At 37.3% G+C, this 23,297-nt stretch overlaps 1 protein-coding gene across 1 annotated transcript; it reads right to left on the bottom strand.

Annotated features, from left to right (window-relative positions):
• Positions 1 to 1,353: 1,353 nt before the first annotated feature.
• LOC121294418 (deformed epidermal autoregulatory factor 1 homolog) lies at positions 1,354 to 23,207 on the bottom strand. Its single transcript, XM_041218090.1, has 13 exons — positions 22,676 to 23,207; positions 21,582 to 21,679; positions 19,943 to 20,072; positions 19,435 to 19,581; positions 18,999 to 19,138; positions 18,680 to 18,745; positions 17,376 to 17,426; positions 16,681 to 16,813; positions 14,255 to 14,383; positions 8,732 to 8,976; positions 6,077 to 6,145; positions 3,767 to 3,856; positions 1,354 to 1,667 (listed from the first exon to the last, which is right to left on the bottom strand). Exons 1-13 carry the CDS (start codon positions 22,869 to 22,871, stop codon positions 1,548 to 1,550), a joined length of 1,614 nt encoding a protein of 537 aa, XP_041074024.1. The 5' UTR covers positions 22,872 to 23,207; the 3' UTR covers positions 1,354 to 1,547.
• Between the last annotated feature and the right edge of the window lie 90 nt (positions 23,208 to 23,297).

Below are 23,297 nucleotides of genomic sequence, written 5' to 3' on the forward strand. Positions count from 1 at the left end.
TCAATTTACATGTGGTCACCACTGAAAAACTGTACATAGCCTTCTTAAAGGAATTCTGAATGACATTGCTTAAAGTGGTTGAATCCCCCCACCCCTCTGTATACTTTGTTAGGACCCCCATCATGAGTGCTGCAATATTCAAATGTTCTTACTATTTACCTTTTTACAACAATTGCAATAATTATGAATGGTTCGGGGTTATGTTGCTCCAGCACTTTACTTTGAGCTTTCCAGGAGTGTGTTTGATCAGTCTCTCAATTTTTCCAGATTTAAAGTTGCACAATTTTCACATATTCTATATTGCCAAGGGAAGGAGGGGGTTAGCTTTCTGTTGCACTTCAAGAGTGATTTCCAGAAGGTGGACACATTTTAATCTCTAAACAGGATCGAAGATTAGGGTCCTAGTGGTGGGAAGTTGCAGATCTTCAATGGGGATTCCACAATGACTCTGGCGATGCTGCGGGTTAGGGAAATCAAATCATCAGCACACTCAAACTGCCAGGGAGCTCAAAGAGTGAGAAACTCACACCACCATTGACCCAATACAAATACCACAGCCTTCCAGTAATACCCACAGGATATTAATAATCCTATTACTCAGAAAGCCTTTGGTTAAACAAGGCCAAGTACACAACACACAGGATTTGCTTTGCTGCTTTTTCTGCATGTTTCACAGATCTTACTGTGTAGAACTTGGTGGGCCAAATGATAAAATAAATAAATGAATATTCTTACAAATTTGTAACCATTTCAAGTTACTACAAAATATCCCCCTAGTGCTGTACTCCTCTCATTGACACCATTTATAAAACTGTAACAATTCAGCAGCTATAATCCTGTTAGAGAATAGCTTGTTATGTTCAGTGCTCACACTGCCTGGTTTATTAATACAGTATAATAATGCAGTATTAATACTGCCTGGCAAAGCCCTGTGCACTCAGGGTAGTGTTCATGTTAAGATAAGCCAGTAGGACCGTCGCTACCGAACTTACTAATATTGGAGTCGGTAAGGTGAAGAGTCCATCTATCGTAAAATCTCACATGAGCAGAAAATGAAGCTACTCCTTCGTCTTCATATGTATGCGTCTGTCGGACCATGATCGAAAATTAATGCAAACGGATTTGTAACAGATTCTCCTTATAAAGTGCCATTTTCCCTACAGTTAACCTACAGTTATTTTCAACTGAAAAGTAAAAAAAAAAAAAAAAAAAAAAAAAAAAAAAAAAAAAAAAACACAAATGAACAACAGTTGTAAACTTATCTTAAACACTTTATGCTTTTTAAAGATTTCAACAGGTTCAATTATTTTTAAATGTTGTCAAAATTAGACACAAATACATACAATGCTCCAAATAAAAACTTAAAAAAAAACAAATAAATAATAAAAAAAAGCACATAAAGCATAATGAAAAAGCATGCATGCTGAGTGGTGAAGCAGGGAGCTCCACAATGTTTGAAATCAGTCAGTCTCTGCACCGAACAAAGAATCTTCTGCAAGTTTTTCTAAAGGAGTTTTCCCTATTTCTTTTTTTCAACAAATCGCCTGTTAGACTTTGACTTTTTCAATGTCCATTTCTGATATGTGAACCTCTTCTCCCTGGACAGCCACTGTTGTTGTTGCTGTTGCTGCTTGTTGGCAGCAAATATGCTGGTGATCCTTCCAGTCCTATTGGGAACGAAAAAGGAGACATCTTTTCAGAAAGGAGATGTCTACAAGTGATTGAATCCACTGTTTATTAGATGCTGTCATACTGTCAAGTGGCATGGATACTTACTCCACTGAAGCGCAGTGGCTGCCTCTCTTATAAATTATGTTGTCATTAGAAGCCAATCACAGGATTTCTACGCAAAAGAAAACTTGTACATAGGTGCTGCATCACGCTACTGTAGAGTCAGAATAAATGTCATTGCAGAAGAGTAACAGTACTGTGAAACAGCATCTGAATTATACTAAAGGCTAAAGGCTAAAGATAAATAAAGGAATGAACACAGGTTAAAAATGTAAAAAGCGATTTAGATTTTGATGGACAATTAGTAGAATCTCAGAAAAGAACAACCTTGCTTATTTAAAAAAAAAAAAAAATGATGCAAGTTAGATAATGAGACTGTTGCACTGGAATTTCACGCAAGATCAGCAGACTGGACTCTTGTTTTATGACAGCTCAGAGCCAAGATCATATGCAAGACACACAGATACTACATTGAACTCACTGAAGCAATGCTGAAGATATGGAGTATTCAAAGCAATTCATTTTCGATGTGTATGTACAGAACAATATTGCGCAGAATGAGCTGTAGCTAATATTGCTTTACAAATGTGGTATTTAGGTGTTCACATAATTATTAGAATAATAACTGCATTTACTACAATATATAGACCTTTTCTCTATTGTTCTCTGAAAACAACATCAAATTTATATATTATATAATACATTTCTTTAACTACTTCTTTTGAGGTCACAGATCATGTTTGTTATGCATAGTGAATGATTTACTAGGAATTTATTTAACATGCAATCACACAATACTTCCAGGCATAACATGAAACAAATACACAGCCAACATTACACTAGAATAATACTACGATAGAACAAAGGCATTCAGTTAACATTTCTCATCTCATTTATTCTTTAATTTAGATGATGTGAAAATTTTCCGAATTTTCTCATATTATTATTGCAAAAATCTTTGCTTGTGCTGTTAATTAGTTGTTTCAAGTTTTCAAAAGACATCCCTGTTTCCTCTCCTTTGGCCATCAGGCGTGAAGTACCAGTTGTTCAGCGTCTGTTCTAGTGGAGGTGTTGGCGTGAGACAGCGATCAACAGACTATGCACCTCTTCGTGCATGAGGGCTCTTATCACATCCTAAGTTGTACATAGGACACTCTCCAATTAGTTAAAAGGCTTTTAGAGGTGTACAAATATATTTCTGCTGAATAAAGCTGTATGAGGTACAGGGCTGTCTTTGGGGAGTAATTAAGAATCAACAGCCAATATCCACATTGGCAGGGTCGGCTATTTGAGAGCCAGATGCCCTTCTAGGCGAATTCTGTGTGTGTCAGTCTGTCACTGCATTACCCACACGTCTATCACCTCTGGAGAAAAGTAGTTAATTAATGGCATCATCCACACAGTCTGTATGCAATGATTGCATACTGAAATCTCACAAAGGCTCCAATTTATACATCCAGGCCAAAATCACCCATAGTTGTTTCCCCAGCTACATATAGTGGCTTGTCCCTGTAATTAACCAAGACACATCAATGAACCTGCATTCGGAATGTAAAACATCACTTTTAGAATAAATTAATTTAAATTGATATGGTCACCTTAAAGCTATTTATTTTTTATTATATATAACACGAGAGGGAACATATAATTTTTTTTTATTATAATTTTTTTCTTTAATTCCACCCACCACCTGAGCTTGCAGACCTGATCAGGATTTACAAACACATGAAACAAGAACAGGTAATTTCAATCGAAAGCAAAATCCTAAGGGCCAACAGGGCACAACTTTCCAGGAGACTGAGCGCTTCAGTACAGCAACAGAACCAAGCTGCACTATAATGCGTCACTCTACACAAAGTAGAAGAGGGTCACCCTGAATAGATATACTTTATTATTACACTTGTAACATTTGAAATCAGAGTTGAGCTGAATCCTTTAAATAAATGATAAATTTGTGGATATACTGTTGCCTTGTGTATGGCAATCGCTAGCCCCAAAAAATGAGGAGAGTCAACAAGCAACAATCTGTAATTACCTTACGCTGGCAAAAAGTTGAGCAGTAATTGACCTTGTGGCAGCCGGTACACTCGTTCATTGCTTCTCGACCACAGTTAACACACATTTGCTGCAAGATCAATGAACAGAAAGAACACCATTAAACACAGCAGGGGAAGACCACAGGTTAGAGGTGTACTTCCCCTATTGGAGGACCTGCAGTTTAATTGCAATTACAGCTACACTTCATTATTTCACGATTCATTTAAAATCCTTGACAGTAAATTGTACCTGGACTATCCTTTACTGTGAAAGGACCCTTCACTAATACACCCACCTGGCTTTAATATAGTATTTCTAATACAGTCTCACTTTTTTTTTTTCTTTCTCTTCAACTTCAAGAACAGTTCAGAATACAAGAGGCAGCAGATCAGAAATCATTCCATTAAGAAATCAAAATCAAGTCAACATGAACACATTGTACTTGTTCCTGATTTAATATTAATGTTCCAAAACAAGACATTACCAGTGTTTAACAAGACACACACTCAGTCCCTGGAACAAACAACCTACTAAGAAACTAGCCAGACACCTCACGCGCAGCACATTAGGAGCAATTCTCCTGTCAATTAGGAACACATGAATGACGGCTGTGTGGGAGTTCACTGTTTTGAAGCCAGACAATGTTTGTTAAAGATGAAGTGTCCTTCAGTCTTGCATCATATTCAATAGCGCTAGAGTTTGAGCCACTTGTGTTGCGACTTTGAACTGTAGCCATGACAAGACATTCATAAAGACTTAATGCTGAAACATGCTTAAGCCAATCAGTACTCCCAGCTACAGATCTGGATAGTCAGTTAAATGTGATATATTTGGATTATTTCTAGTGACCTGAAAGTGTTCTAAAGTGCTGGCAAGGTTAAACCTCCTTTAAACACTGTGTTGATGAACCAAGAATTCTATAGTACAAGCAACACATTTTATTTTATTTTTTTACACAATTGTTTATGTCTATAAACAGTATGACTTGTGGCAATTGCCACTGACATCCCCCTCCCCCAACAAATACAAAATAAGAGATATCAGTAAGATGAACAAATAAAATAGACCACCACCTACATCCACTGTATGTAGTTGGAAAATGCAAGTTTGACATACAGGCACCTCCATATACCCTCCAAATGCTGAAACACTCAATCACGTTCTATAGAATGTCCTTACTAAGTTTGATCCCAATGCAACAAGCAGTTAAATGTACATATGGCTGCCTGCTCTATACCCTTTCTCAGGAATATGCATCTCTGGAGGGGGGTGATGTATTTTTATGCACTTACATGCTCACTGCAATGCAGAAAATGCTGAGGAGATGGCAGCCCTTCTAGTTACATCAGCCCTGTATCTTCACTTCCTGTACTCTATCTCCACGGCTCCTTGAGCAGATACTGCTATGATGGATAGCAATTTAATGTATTCTTGCTGCAGTCCTAGATAACAGCTACAATTTTTCCTGTATCGCCCAACAATACAGTAAAAGCACTCCCACAGCTAGCTCTTCTCTTAACACAGTATCTGTTAGGGACAACACGTATCCACCATTAATGCCTCATGAGCAAATCACAGTATGGAGAATTAATACAACCAAGAAGGTATATTTCCATAGCTTCAAGAACACTCAAGTATAGAAATTATTTGGTCAATTTCCCCCCTTCTGTTCTGTAATGATAAGGCATGACTTACTTAATTTATGTAAGTTTAAAAAAATAAATGAAACTATAAATCGCACTTTTTGCAATTACACCTGAATTACATTTTCCTTTTACCATTTCATTTATTTCCATACTGCATGAATTAAAACAAGCAGACATTTTCAACACAACATAATAAAGTCGAAAATCAATGTCGTTATTACCATAAAGTTGTCCAATTTTTTGCTGAAACTATGTGACCTTACCACATTTCATTAAGCACTGCATTCTTTGTGCACCGAATATCATATACAGCTATTGCCAAAAGTTTGGCATCACCTAGAATTTTACGATTGCGATATAATTTAATTATTAAATAAATAAATAAATAGCTAGATAGATAGATAGATAGATAGATAGATAGATAGATAGATAGATAGATAGATAGATAAATAACATCATGTACATATTTGATTTAACATCAAGTAAATCAAACAAACTACAAAATGACATTGCAAAAGTCTACCGAAGCCATTAATTCTATAGGGTGATGCAAAACATTTGGCCATAGCTGTAGAGAGACACATAACACAAAGAGAGACTTCTGCCTTCACTTTTTTTTTTTTTTTTATTCTCATTTTTACAAGAGCTTGCTGCCTACTTGCCTTAATAATGATTTCCGTTTTCCCATCTGCATCTTCTGTGTGTTGAAATGAGATTTGATTCTGGAAGGGCTGCAATGAGAAAAGCCAGGTAAAGAAGGGGTTAATGGACAAATCCACGTATCTTTAGCACCTATAGAAATCAAAACAGTAGAAACCAATTAGATGGCAATGGGTATTTATAAAAAGTAGTAAATGGGTTTATCTGCTATTTGAACCAATTTTAAAATGAAATCCAATTTAAAGCTTAGAGCTCACTCAGATACCAGCCTTAAACATCTGGTGTCAAGCCCTGCTTTTCCTGTAAACCTGCATCATTAAAAGAAGCACTGAATCATGCAGTGTAATCCTTTGAATGGGATAAGCTAAACTCTCAACGAAAGCAGCTAGGCTATACTTTTCTTTCCATTTCCTTTCTAGCTATTTGGTAAAAAGCCATCTTGATTTTAGTAATCAATAAAAAAACAACTCAAAACACAGTAAATCATGAAAATAATATTATTCAAAAGTAAGTGAATCTGTCTTTAAAAGAAAAAAAAACAAAAAACAAAAAAACTTAAATCTCCTTCACAAACAGCCAGCTTAAAATAAAACATAATTAACAGATATTTAACAGGACTTGACCACATTGTTTGCTGTTCCATTAACAAAAAAATAAATACAAAATAGAGGGTTGCAGAATACGCCATTGGGGTGCATAGCTGTCAGTTCAATTGTTATTGATGGCCTCTGATACTGTTTAGTGTCCAGACACAGGTAGAAGGCTCTATTATAATCTGCCCTCGCTTTCCAAAACCAGCACAGGACAGCTTACCAGAATAACATGCATACAGGTGGGTTCCTACTACGCACAGCAAAAGGCCTCCCTGTGTAATACTGGAGATAGATAGGCTTAGCGCCAAATAGCACAGATTCTTCATAAGCCCACTTGCCGCCTTTGAAACTGGTATTTAAAAGGGGAAAAAAATCACTACGAAACAGCTTTTCAAAATGTGTTTGATTCGTTGAATATTGCACTCTGCCCAATTAATCACTGAGAAATCTCCTATTCAACACTGCACAACTCTGTCCAGATGTCTTTAATCAAAGGAACCGTCTCAATACAGGTCCCAGCTAAAAATATATTAAATCCTAGGAGTTGTTTCCCCCTCCTCCTTTTCACCAGCTATAGTAAACAGAAAATCACCACACTGTTCTAGTTCACTCTCCTAATTGTGAGGGAGTTAATGTGTGGCTTTTAGAATACTGGTTTTGATATGACTCTCTGATAAGACTGTTCACATTGTAATTCTAAACCTTGCCTAGCTGTAGTTCTGCACTAACAGAGGTCTACTGAAGACATCAAGCCAACATCAACCATAGTGGTACCCAAACTAAAAAGGGTTAAACACTCTCTAATATCCCATATCCCAAATGACACTGCAGCCAGTGACTGCACTCTTGCACCAACTGAGTGGAACAGAATCATTAGATTGTAGGAATATGCAGATGGCTTGCGGTGCCAAATTCAACATGCTTCATCTAATAGTTAACTTCCTTTATGATTATTATTATTTTAAGCAATATGAGATTTGTAATGTGTATATAAAATCTTTGACATCAAGTCATAAAGCTATTGTTCAAAATTGTATATTTAATATTTTTCTTTCATAACTTCAAATACTCAATCTTAAATTTGCATCTTGTACTGTGGTAAAACACATTTAGTTTACTGGCTAGTTATGTTTAGTTCCATTAAATCTATTAAATATTCCCGCAGCAGCCATGTTTTAAAAAAAAAAAAAAAAATCCTGCTGCTTCACTAAAGAGAATTGTTATTAAGTACTGCAGACATTTCAGGTGCCTACACTCTTCACATAGACTGGCATTGAGTGGGCAAGCACAGCTCCCTTGTACTTTCTAGTGAGATGAGCACTGAAGCATGCTGATTTGTGGGGAAGCCCTGCCATATGTCTCACTGGGCAGGGCCTGCTCTATTCGGGGTAGGAAATGTGTTTCCTCCTTAGGGTTTTCCATCTTTCCTAAAGCAAACTTGTGTTTGATGGAATCAGACATGCGAAATGAACAGAGTTATAAAACCAGAGGGCGTCAGCACAGAGCTGAGTGAACACCAGGTCACAGTTCAGGAAGTACGGTGCAGATTTCCCATTTTATATTGCTGCACTTCAGTGTTAGGTAATGGGAGACTCGTTTTGTTTTTGCTTTCTCAGTTAAAATGACCATCCCTGTCAGTAGAACTGCTTCTTAAGAGGCTGGCAAGCTAGGGCTGACTGCAGTGCTGTCAGTTTACACAAGCGCAAAACTGATCACCAACAACAAACTAATGGACTAAAAACGCCATATACATTATTTATACAATCAGTAATGGTCAGCTACCCCAAACTGATCCACCATCAATTGTGGCCCAAGTATTCAAACCATGAGTTATAAAAGATCAGTTCTCTAAAATACTGTGAAAGACTGCATATCCATTACCTGGTCAAAAAAAAAAAAAAAACATCAAATTTAGGCATAAATTTGTATAATGCTTAAGCTTGGAGGAAAAATTAGTAATGCTGTCCTCTGGTCTGCCTTGTTTTAATGAATGGAAGGTATAAGGACTGCATTCTCCTGGAAGCAAGATTTGTATTTGCATGCCTCCCTTATTCACTTTCTTACATCTTTCCTTTCTGAATCGCACTTGGCCTGCATGAGAGCAGCCTCCCGGGACGCCAGGCTGGATTGCTTGGCTTGTTCAACGAGAGTCTTGAGCTGCTGAGCCGTGTTGATCAGGGTGTTGGCCATCTCTTCCAGATACAGCCAGTTTCTCTGCTCAGTCACTTCCAGCCCATTCACGAAGCTGGGTGACACTACCTTAGCCGGAATAGAAGGATTCACTGCCAGAGCCGGAAGAGATGTCAGCACTGTAATAAAACAAAGTAACACAGTAAGATCTCGTTAAAGAAACAATTTTCCAAAATCTTATTAAAAAAAGGATATACTTTCAAAGTTTTACCAAAGATCCGAAAACAAAAAGAAAAGAACTGGTTTAACATAAAATGTCTGCCTTTAAAAAAATGGTTTAATCTCTACATAATATAAAAACTAAAAATACACATGCTGTCCTCCTTCATCAGTGTCCTTAATTGTTAAAAACAAGGACAGCGCCCCCCTTCCTCCTTGGTCTTCAAGGTCACCTGTTCCCCAGCTCTTCATGTCTCATTAAATTTGTAAACAAATACCAGCACTTCAATCCAATGGGAAGGATTGAAGCAGCTCAAATGCGATACACCTGGAGCACGACTGGAAAGCAATTAGAGGCAAAGAATTGCAAAAAATCAACACTCGGTAACTCAGCTGCAGTGATGTTACTGGCTTCCATACTTTCACAGTCTTTTCACTTTTATTTTATAATGTATCACCAGGAAGGCCATGTTGAGAAACTTTATGGTTTTAAGAAGTTCCAGGAGGAGGCATAGAAGGTACTGTAGAGGCACACAGTCAATCATATCATAAAATGTTACCTTCAACTGTTAAGGAATAAATTATCCCAACCCCAACATGGGGTCTGTTTGCACGTCTAAAATCACAGTAAAATAAAAGGTTTGTAGAGATACAAATGTGCAACAGTGTGACACACAGAGACAGCCACCACAATGCAATGTGCAGTTCCAACTCTTGCATGTTTGTCTTCTCTGTACAGTTAAATTCCCATCCATTACATTGCACATATGCATGTATCTAATTTTAAAAAGCTTTCTATAGCAAAGCACTTCATCTCATAGAAGAGCTTTCATCACTGGATTATTAACTTATAATTAAGAAAAGTTTCAGTGTCACATTAATTTAAATTAATAAACTAAAATAATACTCCAACACTAACCTGAGCGTCACCCAGTGTATGACTTTATCGGGAAATTTTGAATTAAAAATCAGTATTTTGAGGATTTTGGTACCTTTGATAACAAACATAATCCATTGATGTCAAAAGGATACATGAAGACCCAGAGTGAACAATATAAACCACTGCTATCAGGAATGACTGCTGGGACCAGGGTAACCAAAAGGCTACAGAACACAAAGAACCAGTTTCTTGGTGTCTTTAAAAAAGGTATGCAGCTTCAGCAATGCAAACCAACATCTATCTCAGCTCCTATCGACAACTACAGAACTGAATATACTATATTAAGCCCAGAGCAATGCTTAAGTAATGTTGCCACAAATATACACCAGACTAATCTGCCTTTTTTGTCTCTGTGCTGAAGTACCAGGGATTCACGAGTAATGTGGCTTGCTGTTCCTTCAAAGGTATTTTATGCAAATAACCTACTTTGTATATGTCATTAATCCTACAATCAGGCAGGATAAGGTAATGCAGTACAGTGTGCTCATGTCAGTTCTCTTCAAATCGACACTGATAAAACTGCAGTGGGCAGATTAACATTTAAACAGTGCAGCAGAATGAGCAGTAAAGAGAGGCTCACAATGCAGGCCCTACTTTTGTGAATTGTTTATTTGCGTTAAATTGGACTGCGGGAGATGACAATCTGTCCCTGGGGATATTAATCTCCAGGGGTGGACAAAAAGGGAACAGCAAAACGTTAAAAGGTTTTGTCCAACAATGAAAACCGCTCTGTGACATCTGCTAATGCTCTCTGTGAATGGGTATCATTGCAATTATAAGGAAATGACCATACTGAACTTGCTCGTTGTGTGGTGTAATGTTGTTTCTAACAACCATTTTTAGACAATAAGTTTTGTGGCCATTAACGTTGACTAATTATAGTAAAATGTCGATCTGTTTATTTCCCATATCAACATACAGCACTAATAGCTATTTTTGAAGAGAGGCAATAAACTATTCAGAAAACTAAACATAAGGCAAAACGGGCGACAAATGTCACACCCACAGCAATTTACCATCTAGTTTCAAGATTTCAAGATTGTGACCTTCCAGATCAGACTTCAAAGCCCTAAACACCTTTCTACATCATGGTGTTAAAAATTAAAACCCTGCAATATAATACCATATACATTGAAAGAATGCCATTCATAGCAAGCACACAAAGAGTAAATAGCACTATTAAACACTGTCCATGCTCTTCTTCAAATCTTCTTCAATAATTCTAATATTACTGGCTATTATTTTGTCCTTCTCATGCCCTATAAAAAGTTATATGCCAGGTTTTACATAGATAGACAGATCTATCTATAGAGCTATGTATCTAAAGTGTTAGAACTTAATTACAAACTTGCAAACAAAATTCTCAGATAGAAATTGCTGAGAAAACCATGTGGATTGAGCCCTGCTGACTCTGTGACTCAATTAAAAAGGTGTTCATTTCTAATTTGAAATGTGAAAAATGAAGTGGCAAAATTAAGCAACGAGACAGATGACTTCAAAAGGTATAGTGTGATAAGAATACAGCTTAAGATCCAGAGCTATCCGAGGACTGCGGCTGTAAATATGATAAGCTTGTGAGTCTTCCCTTTAGAACAGAAGCAATCAGTTTGTGAAGCAACAGCTTTAAAAAAAATGTATAATGTTTTAAAATAATGTTTTAAAAAAGTGAAAGAGGAATACACTGGGGAAGAAAAATCAATAATGTATTACTTTTAAAATGAGATGACAATCTTATTGACAGACAACATTATTAAAACATGTGTGAGTGTGTTTTGGCATATTAGACTGATCTGTTGCACTTGGTTAAAATACAAACACAAAAAGTATGCATCTAGTCCTAAAAAGAATCCCATGGTGGCTAATTCATTGTTGGCATTCTCTTTTAATTAATACTCTGAGTTCTTACCAGTATCTGAATTCCCAATATTCCTCAGCATTCTGTTCCACCAAGATATAGATAGCTATTTTGTGACAGACAGAATCACAGGTTACGAGGTAATGCCGTTGAGCTTTCAATTTAATTCAGTGACCGATACATACATTGACAGACTATTACTGGCAAACCACATCGTTGCTGTTCTTGTTACAGCAGTCTTGAAATGGATTGGTGCTTAATTTATCAGTCACAGGTACTGGAAGTGAAAAAAGCATGGCAGAAAAGCAACAGCAGCCTAATTGACACTTCTTTCTCTGGCTTACATATAAGAATTCTGGAGAGGGTTACGTCAGTTAAAGTTTTTACAAAGTTTTTAAAACAGTGGTAGGGACTGCAGGTCTATGTTCATAACATTCCTGAATGTGTTGCTTTTTCAGGAATTATTTAGCAGAAAGGGACGGGGGTCAGTTACAACTAATTTTATTTAAAATTCCCTATGTGTGCTGGTGCTGCAACCAAACATCTACAGTAACATCTCCATAAACACACATATTGATAGGCATTATATAGAGAGGCGCATATTGATATGCATTATAGAGATACAGACAAACACATTCATGAACCTAAAACTAACTGACTGTTATTGATTAAAGAACTAGCTACAGCACTGAAAGTCTAGTTCCAGGAGGGATAATTACAATGTATCACCTAATATATGAAATGCACTCTTCCCATAAAGGACAAACATGTCTGTATTTGGAAGCCAGGAGCTGAACTTAAGTGACTGATTCTAGTGTTCTTTTCTTGCAATAAATACATTTGATTTTGGGCCGGAGACCGTATGAAAGAATCTACACTGGTCTTGTATAATGAACTCGTAAATAATCCAGAATCCTCATACAGTAAGTAAACAACTGGGATTATATTACATTCATGCAGTCAAGTTCTTCACAAAGCTTTTTTGGCAAGGAGGAATAATATAAATGCTGCTACAGTAAAATCGGCTTTACGGCTAGGAAATATTTTTAACACCATGAAAATGTGTGCAATTTTTATACTGTATATAACTTCAATCAGTATTCCAAATTATTTGACCAAGTTTTATACCATGCTATTGCACTTTGAAAGTATGCTTTTGCCTTTGCACTGAAAATAGAACCCAATAAGATAAAAGTCAATGCTAGAGTTATTACCGATAAATGTCAGGGCATATTAATCATAAACAGCTGCATTTATTTCTGCAGGCACAACTAAGGCAAAAAAAAAGAGGAAAAATTATATTCAGTTCTCTTTGTTTTTGGCTTATTTCAAAATCCATGCTTATCCAACCAGTATATGAATATATTATTCTGTTTGCGATAGCCTCTGTTCCCATAATCCCTTTTACGCCTTCTGTGTATCTCTGTACAAACCACACAACGAGTAAATTAAAACGCAAGGCCAGCAAGTGCCCAGGATGACGTGCAATACCGAGCATGAAATTAGTTCTTTACTCAGGGAAACAACCCAATCCCTGAAATCCAGAAAGGCAGCCTCCACAGACAATTTATCAATAACTTGAGTTTCAGCATGTCATGGGCAAGTTTCATCAGGACTGGGTTTCTTTAGATAGGTGTAAATAATGTCAGACAGGTAGCCCCTGAAAGGAAGTGCATGACAGGCAAGATCCCATTCATTCCTGAAGGTAACACCTGACAGCTGGTTAAGCACTTGACCAGTAAAAGCATTCTCATTTGCTTTACTATATTTCACAGGGATTTGGCTATTGATTTTCAAGCGCAGGTTTGCAGGGACCTCTAGTGGCTGATTTTCAAAAGTTACTGGCACAAACTATACCAGCAACATTGCTATCAGTCATCTAGGATTCTACAGTAGTACGTTCAATAATAATTATTTTTCCATTTGCTTTATAAAATAATATTAGTTTTTTTTTTTGGGGGGGGGGGTGTGAAGAGGGCCCAGAATTATTTGTATTCAGGGTTGAGGTAAATTCCTGTTTTTCAATTCCTATTCCATTTCCTTTTTTAAATCAATTCTCAATTCTAATTCCCTTTTAATCAGTTCCAACACATTATTGATCAAAATTGCAATTAGCAGTATTCTGTTAAAATGAGCTTCTACAGTGGCAACAGATTACTTAAATTGAAGTCACAGTTAGTCAATTAAATTGGCTTCAAATGAAAGCAGCTGAACAAATCAGAACAATTAATGTTTCTAAAATATCAACTTCATCGAAGGAATTGTAATTGTAAATTGATTGTAAGAAGAAATTTGACTTAAAAAAGAGGAATTGACCCCAACCCTGTATTTGTATTCCACTTTATGATGTTGCCTGCTGTGTCTTGTCCCAGTCAGCAATATCCCCGATTAAAATCAACAAAATACTCCTTTTAAAAAAACAAAATGATATCTCTCGGCTTACCAGTTGTTCCAGTGAAAACACCCGTCTGAGCTGGACTCTCGGAAAGGATGGTAGTGGTTTCACCCGTTGATGAACGATTGAAGGTCAAGGTGCCAGAGGTAGTGATTTGCCCAGATGGTGAAACAGTAACTAAGAAAAAACAAAACAAAAAAAAACACAGAAATCATTACCTGCACTGTAATTGTGCTCTGCAAAATTTTATTATAGCTTATACATCCATCCATCACACTGTTGCTAGGGTTTGTCCCTGAAATATCAATCTATAGTAAATAGAGACTCTAATTCAGCCCAGGGTAATTTGAACTGCAATTGTACAATACAACACAATTGAACATATAAAGTATGTGAGAGTCTTACTAAATGTATTTTTTATAATGAATGTATAATAACCACCAAGACATCCTTAAAGCCAAAGTCTCCCCACTCATTCACACTTGATTACAATTCCATCATGTTAGTGTGGTTCGCTAATAACTAAACTAAATTAGATCGAACAAGGGAAAGAAAATCTAAGTCTAAATAACCTGCTACTGTGCAACCAGGAAGTGGTCAGGAACTTCCAGACTAAATTGGAGGTTGCTCTACTTATAGTGGGTTCAGCTACATAGCTCTCTGGGAACAGTAGCTCCTGTTAGACTAACAAGGCTTGTCTTTGACTAACTAATATGAAGATAGGCGAGCATTGCCAACTGAACTCCAAACCAGGCATTGCGGAGCTTTGTTTTGTCAATACAGATTTGCCAGCTCAAGGAACTTTCCACAAGGCCATCGATTAAGGAAGTGAAAGCGCGGAATGTCATGGAAACATTTAATCTGTAATTGAAATCGAGTCGCGGATCAACAGGAAAACCCGGACCGCTAGAGGCCCAAAAAGACTGGGTTTGAGAATCCAAACTTTCAAGCACCACCATGGACAAGGTTAAACAGGCTGTGTTTTTTGTTTGTCTCAGAAGGCCTTAGACTTTGATCCAAAGCAGGCACTGTAATCAGAGGCATAATTCATCATAACGGAAAGCCAGCAGACCTTTACTCTTAACTGTTCACTTCCTCCATATCATAATGGGAAGAACACGGCACGTATTATGCTTTTTTTTTTTTTTTTTTTTTTTATTACAAATAATACCATTACTAAAAGGGTATTTTGAAAAAGAAAAACATTCTGCACAGACCAGTTCTAATAACTACTACATACAAATTTCTTGATTTCCATCCAGCCGTAATTAATGGGCACCAGTCAGCATGGCCTGCAATGGCATCACAATGTACTGTGATAACACTGGTATGTCAAAATACGAGTATGAAAATATTATACTGCCTGGCCTTCAAGCACTAACTTCAAATGGTTGTCACGTCATGCTGTCTTTGTATTTATGGGATAAAGCAGGGTCTATTCAATTGAGCTAAACAACGGCTGATGTAAATACCACCTTCCATTAAATCTTTAAATGTAATCAAATAATATTTTTACATATCATGTTAAATATTTCCAAACAGGAAGCCAGTTCTTAAAATTACAAACACAATTTCAGCCTGAGCGGTATTTCATACATTGAATCAGTGCAAAGCACCAGGCACATCTGTGCAGAGCTGAAGGGTGCCAAGCCCATTTTAAACTCCTTCGCTGTCTCCTGTGCCTTTGCCAATGTCAGCTAATCCGTTATCTGCAGAGCAGATCACTTGCTATTATGAGCTGTCTAAGGACAGGAAATTAGGCACAGACAACCTGCGAGATACTGATTGAAATGTTGATACCCCCTGGACAAATCTGTCCTTAAAAGTCAAATTTGTATCGAGGTACTATAATTCAGGGCAAGAATATCACACACAGTACTGTCTTTGTAAAACAACATTATAAGTAACAGCTATAACACTACTATGTGCGGAGAGTGGGGTGTGTTTTTAGGGCAAAAAGGGTAATGCCATAAGTGGGTAATCTGTAGAGATGCAACAATTAATTGTTTTATTGATTATTGATCACCATGGCATATTCCCTGAGCCTCAATTAAGCATGCACTGATTGATTGCCCTGGTGTCCTATTTAGAGCCTAAAGTATATATTATGATCACATGCATGTTTTCAGTTGTGTTTGAAGGCTTTCATGAGGAGTCTACATTAATCTGCTTGTTACTTTTTAAAAACAAGTTCTCTCAATGTATAGAATATAATGCTATATACAATATGCAAATGAATGTTGCTATATTTGAAGGCTTTTAGGAATAATTTACACATTTCTACTGCATCTTGCTTTTGAATAATAAAATGTTCTCAATGCATTATTGTCAATTGCTACCTGCATAATACTTGATTAGGTAATTGGTTGCTTATGGGCACCATATGCAAATGTGATAAGTCAATGAGTAGAAATGATCCAACAAGGCTAAAATGAAATGTCATACCAGGCCAGAGATCATCTCAATGCACTTACAGGTCGTCCCGCCTGTGGCAGGTAGCAGTGTGATGTTTTTGGGTGACTGAGAGCCCTTCTTCTCTGGCATAGTGGGCTGTTCGTTATCCTTCTTGCGTCTTTTATAGGGCACGAAAAGCCTTACCGGGCCAGTCTAATGAAAAGAATATTTGGACTGGGTAAGTATGCCATTGGACTCTCTGCCCCAGACAATCCATTGGAGCACATCAGCAGCTTCATCATGTATCAATTCATGTGGCACTAAAAAGTTATCTTAGTTAAATGTTTGCACAGCTCTTAAAGTAAGCCTTGCAGAAGGGTCTAGATCAACCCCAATATAGATATACATTTATCATAAACCTGTGATGGATTGGTAGCTTTTGAGTCCAAATCAGCCGTACAACGTAGAACAGAATGTCTGCTATTATGAACGTAAAACACAACTGGCCTCGGTAGAGGTCATCCAGAACTATCGGAGCTACAAAGATTTCCTACTGCGGCTTTCCCATCATTCATGTTTCAGTTTCCCAGAAAAAAAGGCTCAAGATGCTTGCAAAAGACTGCACTGTGTACAGCTATGTGGCAATTTACATGCAACCTGTTGCAAGAGTCTTATCTTAAAGTGTGGGTGACTTAAGTCATTTTGCCCTTATAAAATGCTATTTTTCTTTTGTATGTTTATCTTTTTCTTTGAATAGTACACATAATCCAATTACCAGGTGTATGTTCTCCCCTCTGACAGATGCCCCGTCCCCATTTTTGTGGCACTGAAAAAATATTAAACAAGGTAGACAAGGGGAAAAAGTGACTTGCAAATTTAAATCAACACATTCGTTTCTAAAATATGGAAATCTAAAACTCACTTACTTGTATAAAAAAACCAAAAAGGATCCCTAAAACAAGCAAGCCTATTGTATACCCACCTAAGCTGTTTAGCTACTAAATGTTTTCTACAAACCATGCTGGAACTCGTTTCTATAGACCAGTACGATGTCGTCGTATCAATCAATCACTCAATCTTTATTTTATATAGCGCCTTTCATAGTGGATCACTCATAGTACGACGTCGGGAGCACAATAGACGATGAAGTGGCGTTTCTATACAATGTTGCTCACACAACCGGGTCGTATTACCTGTCTATTCCACCGACACCAATTTACCTGCCGAATAAATACGACAAGTGGTCATTTCTCTCAATGAACTTTGAGAAACATGCCTGCTCTAGTTTATGCTGTGCATTTAAGACATAGGCTGAGACAATTACAGGGACAGAGATGTGTGCACAATATCTTTGACATGGTTTCTGATCAAGAAATTATAGTGAATTTGGTTGGGGAGGGGGGGGGGGGGGGTTGATTCTGGTAGGGTCAAGCTGCTATAACCTGTCCACTTTTTTTTTTTTTTTAGCTTGATCCCATATTACGGCCCGCTAGCAGCATTTACAGTAATGTTTTCTTTTTGTTGCTGTTTCGGTAGATGCCATTACTGATTTTCCTGTCCGGTTTGTCTCCAAAAATAACCCACAACTTTCTTTAATAATTAGGCTCATTAGATTCAGTTTTTTAAAAGTATTTCAAGTATTCTAACATATTTAGTTCAACATTATATTCGACCTATTGAATAAGTCTTTATTAGTATGTAACACAATGCTGTGTTTATGGTGCAGTTCCAAACGTGTACATTACATGGGAATATATAAAATTACATATACAGCACAAATTAGATAGATCATGGGGTGTTAGGTCACTTAAACCTATATTTTCTGTCTTGCAGGACTAATGATTATGCAAATGTGACTTCCAATACTTTAAAAATGCATTTCTTGTGTTGCACGATTGAAAAACGACACCAGCTACGATCTGACTAGAATATAGAAACAGGTGATAACAGCAATTTAAAGACAGACATTCCTTATAAAAGTTTCCCCTGGTAAATTTGCACAATATTTTGCAATTTTCCCATTCCTATACTTTTCATATAGTTTGTCATCATTTGAGGCATGCCTACAGTTCTACTTACCAACGACAGGTCATCACAGCAAGCTGCACATGTACAGGAGGCAGCATGGGGGTTTAGGATGCCTTCCTGCAAAAGTAATAGACTCGTCAGTTGCCTGAACAGTAAAACATACACATTTTCTATTCTCTTCCATGCTAACAACCAAGTCTTTTGGCTTTGCTCTGCTGCAGATCAGAAAGACGGACCAGTCAGTGATGGAAAACAGCCACGTCCAGTCACTTAAAAATCCCTTTTGTTTGTAAAATGTTCTCCTTAAATATATATTCAGAAAAACTGTTGCTACGCAAGCCCAGACTACCCACTTGGCTCTCTCCCATACCTGGATCAGACACTGTACCGGTCTCCCAGCATATCGGATGCTTCTTTTCCAGTCCTTGCTACTGGCTCGCCCCGACATGCCTTCAAACTCGGTTGGGGTGTACCAGTTACTGCCATGCTTAATACAGCGTCCTTTCCCACCTGCATTCAACAAAACGAAAAACTTTTTTACAATACATAGGCAATGCGCCTGTGTTTATTCATCCCACTAGATGGCAGTATAATGTAAAAATAATAACCCTTCGAAAAGCCAATGCCACATTGTGTGCTCGGGTATAAAGAAACTCCACCATATAAATAAATACAAATAAAATAAACATGCTGTACGCTTTTTACAAGTTATATACAAAACAGAGATACATTCTCAAATGCAAAGGGAGTATACTTGGAGTAACCATCCCTGTTACCAGTCATCAAAAAAATATATATATATTTACCAGAGCCAAGTCTGTTTTTATACAGCATCCCACTGGTGTTTCTGCAGCGGACAGGCAGTTCATTCTCATACACAGAAGGGTCCCAGTTGTACTTGGTTCCATCTTTGTCTGAACCAGGAGTTAATGGAATTGATGACCTCTGTGGACCTGTCAAAATACATTTACAGGGCTATGAAATGGCAAATGATCAGCAGCTACTTACCAAACACATAGCAAAATACTAATAGCCACAGTCGAAAGAGATCCTTGCATGATCTGTGGGAGTAGAGCACTGGATCACTTATTTCTGCAATACCAAAGCGCCAGCTATAGTACTTATTGAAAAGTCTCTATGCTGCTGTAATAGTGATAATGCAATTTGGAACTTTACAACACTTACCTTTCCCCTGGGGCTAGCATCTCAAAATAAATAAAGGTTTCTAAAGCACCAAACCCTCTACCACCCACAAGCAAAAGCACATCGGATTTCGTCAATCGTTTTTGCATGCCAAGAAACAGACTTGTATACCTGGAGTAATTGGTGTGGCAGGACCCTTTAGCCCTGTAGTGTCCACAATGCTGCCATCTGTGTGCACCACAATCAGAGTCGCCTTTTGGGTGTTCAAGCTGTCTCCGATCTGAAGGGTGGTTCTTCCAGTCTGAAAAAGGCAAAGGACCCTATATTGAAGCGGTAGGTTTGTTAAGCCAGTGAGTTACATCAGAAAGCCCTGTCCGTTTTAGGTAGGTCATAAGAATCTCAAGAATCTCAATATTACTGCCTTGAACCTCGGAAACTGTCTAGTGCAGCCTTCCCCCACTGTACGAAGTCTTGGTGTACTTCTGGATAGTAACCTCTCCTTTGACGCCCAAATCTCCTCTGTATACCACCTCTGAAACATCTCAAAGATCTGTCCCTACCTTTCCCTCCTCTGTCATGCATTCATCTCCTCTCGACTCGACTATTGCAACTCTCTCTATAGTCTTCCGCACGTGCCCTAAACTGACTGCAGCTGGTTCAAAATGCCACTGCTAGGATCCTTACCAGATGTAAAAACCATGATCATATTACCCCTTGTCTTGCCCAAATGCACTGGCTACCTGTTAAGTTCAGGATTACTTTCAAAATTCTCCTGCTTGCCTACAAGGTCCTTCACCACACAGGTCCAGAGTATCTCTCCAACCTCCTGACCGCTATGTGCACCCAAGCTGAGGTCCTCTGACTCTGGCTTGCTTGTTATACCCAAGCAAAAGTGCACCACACTCAGGGGAGCGCTCTTTTTGCTTCATGGCCTCAACTCTCTGGTACTCTCTCCTAGCTTTAGTGCATGTAGCTCCCAGTCGCTCGCTTCAAATAGGCTCTGAAGACCCACTTGTTCTCTCTTGCTTTCAATGCTGTCTAAATTGCTATCTCAGGGTTGTCACTCCACCTTATTCGTATGATTCTGTATGACACAGGCATCCACAATGTTTAAAAATCACATCCTAGCCTTGTATTTAATGTAGTATGCCTGTATTTAATGCATTTGCATAGTTTTTTACTGTTTCTATTTAATGTATTATACCCTGTAATTCACTGTTTTTAATGTATTATGGATTGTTCCTCATTATCTTGAAAAGCGCTTTGTGATGGTGGTCCACTATGAAAGGCGCTATATAAAATAAATATTGATTGACTGATTGATAAGGAATAAATACCACTGAAGAGTTGTTTGGCACAATAGTCACTGGGCACCTATGCAGCCAAGGGCAGATGAGGCTTTCTGAAGTGCTAAACCTGGATAGAAGGTGTGGTCCTTCCAAGGCAAGATTGAGGCAAGCTCAGATTGTCTTGTTCTCTCCCTTCATGGTGGCCAATTAGAGATGACTGCAGTCTTCAGGGCTGTCATAGATCCAGCACCTTTTAGTGTTATCACAAAAACGTATATATATATATATATATATATATATATATATATATATATATATATATATATATATATATATATATATATATATATATATATATATATATATATATATATACATATATATATATATATATATATATATATATATATATATACACATATATATATATATATACACACACACACACACACACACACACACACACACACACACACACATATATATATATATATATATATATATATATATATATTACTCACAAGGACATGTTCTGAAATGGATGCAGCATTGGCGACAGACGTTGTAAATACGCTGTCTTCAGTTCCTGGTACATTTGCGACAGTCACTGTAGTCACTTCTGCACATCAAAAAGGACAACATAAAAGTGATCATTATGATAAATAACTTAGCAGTTAATACAATCTTCTCAATCCATGGGCATGCCACTGAGCATAACTGTCCCCATCTCAGTTTTAAATTGAACTCCGGAGTGCACCTTTGCAACTCATGTAGCGCTAGCTACATTAAATTCTGGCTTTCATTTTTTTTTTTTTTTACAAAATATAAAATCAGATGAGCATGATTACAAATACGGGTGTGACTGGATAAGGAGTACATTATGTTACAAATATTTACTGTAACACAAAGCACTAAAAACTCATTGTAGAGTGTGGGTAGGGGGCTTGATTAGGGCAGGGTTCGTTCATTTAGCACCAGTAGGCGCTAATCTGGTGCTAACCTTTCAAAACAGTTTAGCACCAACTTTCAAAACGATTTGCACCCCTGAAAAAGGTGGAAAACATCTCAAGTAGATTGTTATAAAATAAAAGAATGCGATGTCAGTAAACGTGAGCACACAGTATTATTTAAATATATATATATATATATATATATATATATATATATATATATATATATATATATATATATCATATATATTATATATTGAATCTCTTTTTAAATTGAAAACCAGAAAATATTTACCAGTTTTGTAGGGTTTTAATTTTTTTAAATTAAAAAATTTAATTTTTAAAATAAAAACAAAACAGCGCCGTTTTGTAAAGTCGCACAAATAAAATTTACTTGTTTGTTTATTTTCATGGTTTATATACATAAAAATCCAAATATATGTATTTTTCGTACAGTGGTCGATAAATAAATGCAAGTCAAAATGCTATATATTATTATTATTATTATTATTATTATTATTATTATTATTATTATTATTATTATTAACAACATATATATTGTAACGAAAATGAAACAATATGGATTGAAGTGTTTTAATTGAAAAGTGAAAATCTAGTTATTTTTAACGTATTTCCCAAGTTATTAATATAGTTCAAGAACTTGCCTGCGAATGCAGTTTCGACTGGGTTCGGCATGGACTCGGTTGCAATGTCGATGTGCTCCGGTTCCATTACCGTCACCGTTGTAACTTCGGCCTCCGACTCGGTATCCGAGTCCTCCCCCTCCCCCGGCACAATAGCAGCTGAATCGGACACCTCCTCCAAGCCGAGTCCCTTCGTTGCCGATTCAGACTCGTCCATGTTTTCGTCCAGAGCCGGGATAGGCCGAACGAGTCCGAGCGAATCCGGCCGGTGTAGTCTGATCGTACCGACACCACCAGGATGGTCGGAACCGTATCTTGCAAACCCGCAGTGTTTCAAAGAAGATGCAGCTAAATCCAAACGATCAAGAAAAAAAAACAAACCCGATCGGAAAATGGCTCTCTTTATAACCAAAACAGAGGGAGGAGACCAAACGGAAACTAACGAAAAAAAACGAGTGTATACGATAGGCCTCTTCCGAAGTAGGATTTAAAGAGAACCGAATTCAATGTACCAGAAATATTGTTGTGTTGCAAAAAACGAATTGGAAAAGGAAGTAAAGTAAATTATATTTACTACTAAAAGTATTTTATACTACACTCATTTTGCTGATACCAAAACTTATTTCATATAATTTTATATCAA

Source organism: Polyodon spathula, chromosome 19 (genome assembly GCF_017654505.1).
Source record: "Polyodon spathula isolate WHYD16114869_AA chromosome 19, ASM1765450v1, whole genome shotgun sequence".
Lineage (NCBI taxonomy): Eukaryota > Metazoa > Chordata > Actinopteri > Acipenseriformes > Polyodontidae > Polyodon > Polyodon spathula.

Coding starts and splice junctions, on each gene's coding strand:
- LOC121294418 (XM_041218090.1), bottom strand. CDS start 22,871: ATGGACGAGTCTGAATCGGCAACGAAGGGACTCGGCTTGGAGGAGGTG. Junction 14,384..16,680: donor TGCCACAGGCGGGACGACCT/GTAAGTGCATTG, acceptor GTTTTTTCTTAG/TTACTGTTTCACCATCTGGG. Junction 8,977..14,254: donor TGTTTTCACTGGAACAACTG/GTAAGCCGAGAG, acceptor GTTTTATTACAG/TGCTGACATCTCTTCCGGCT.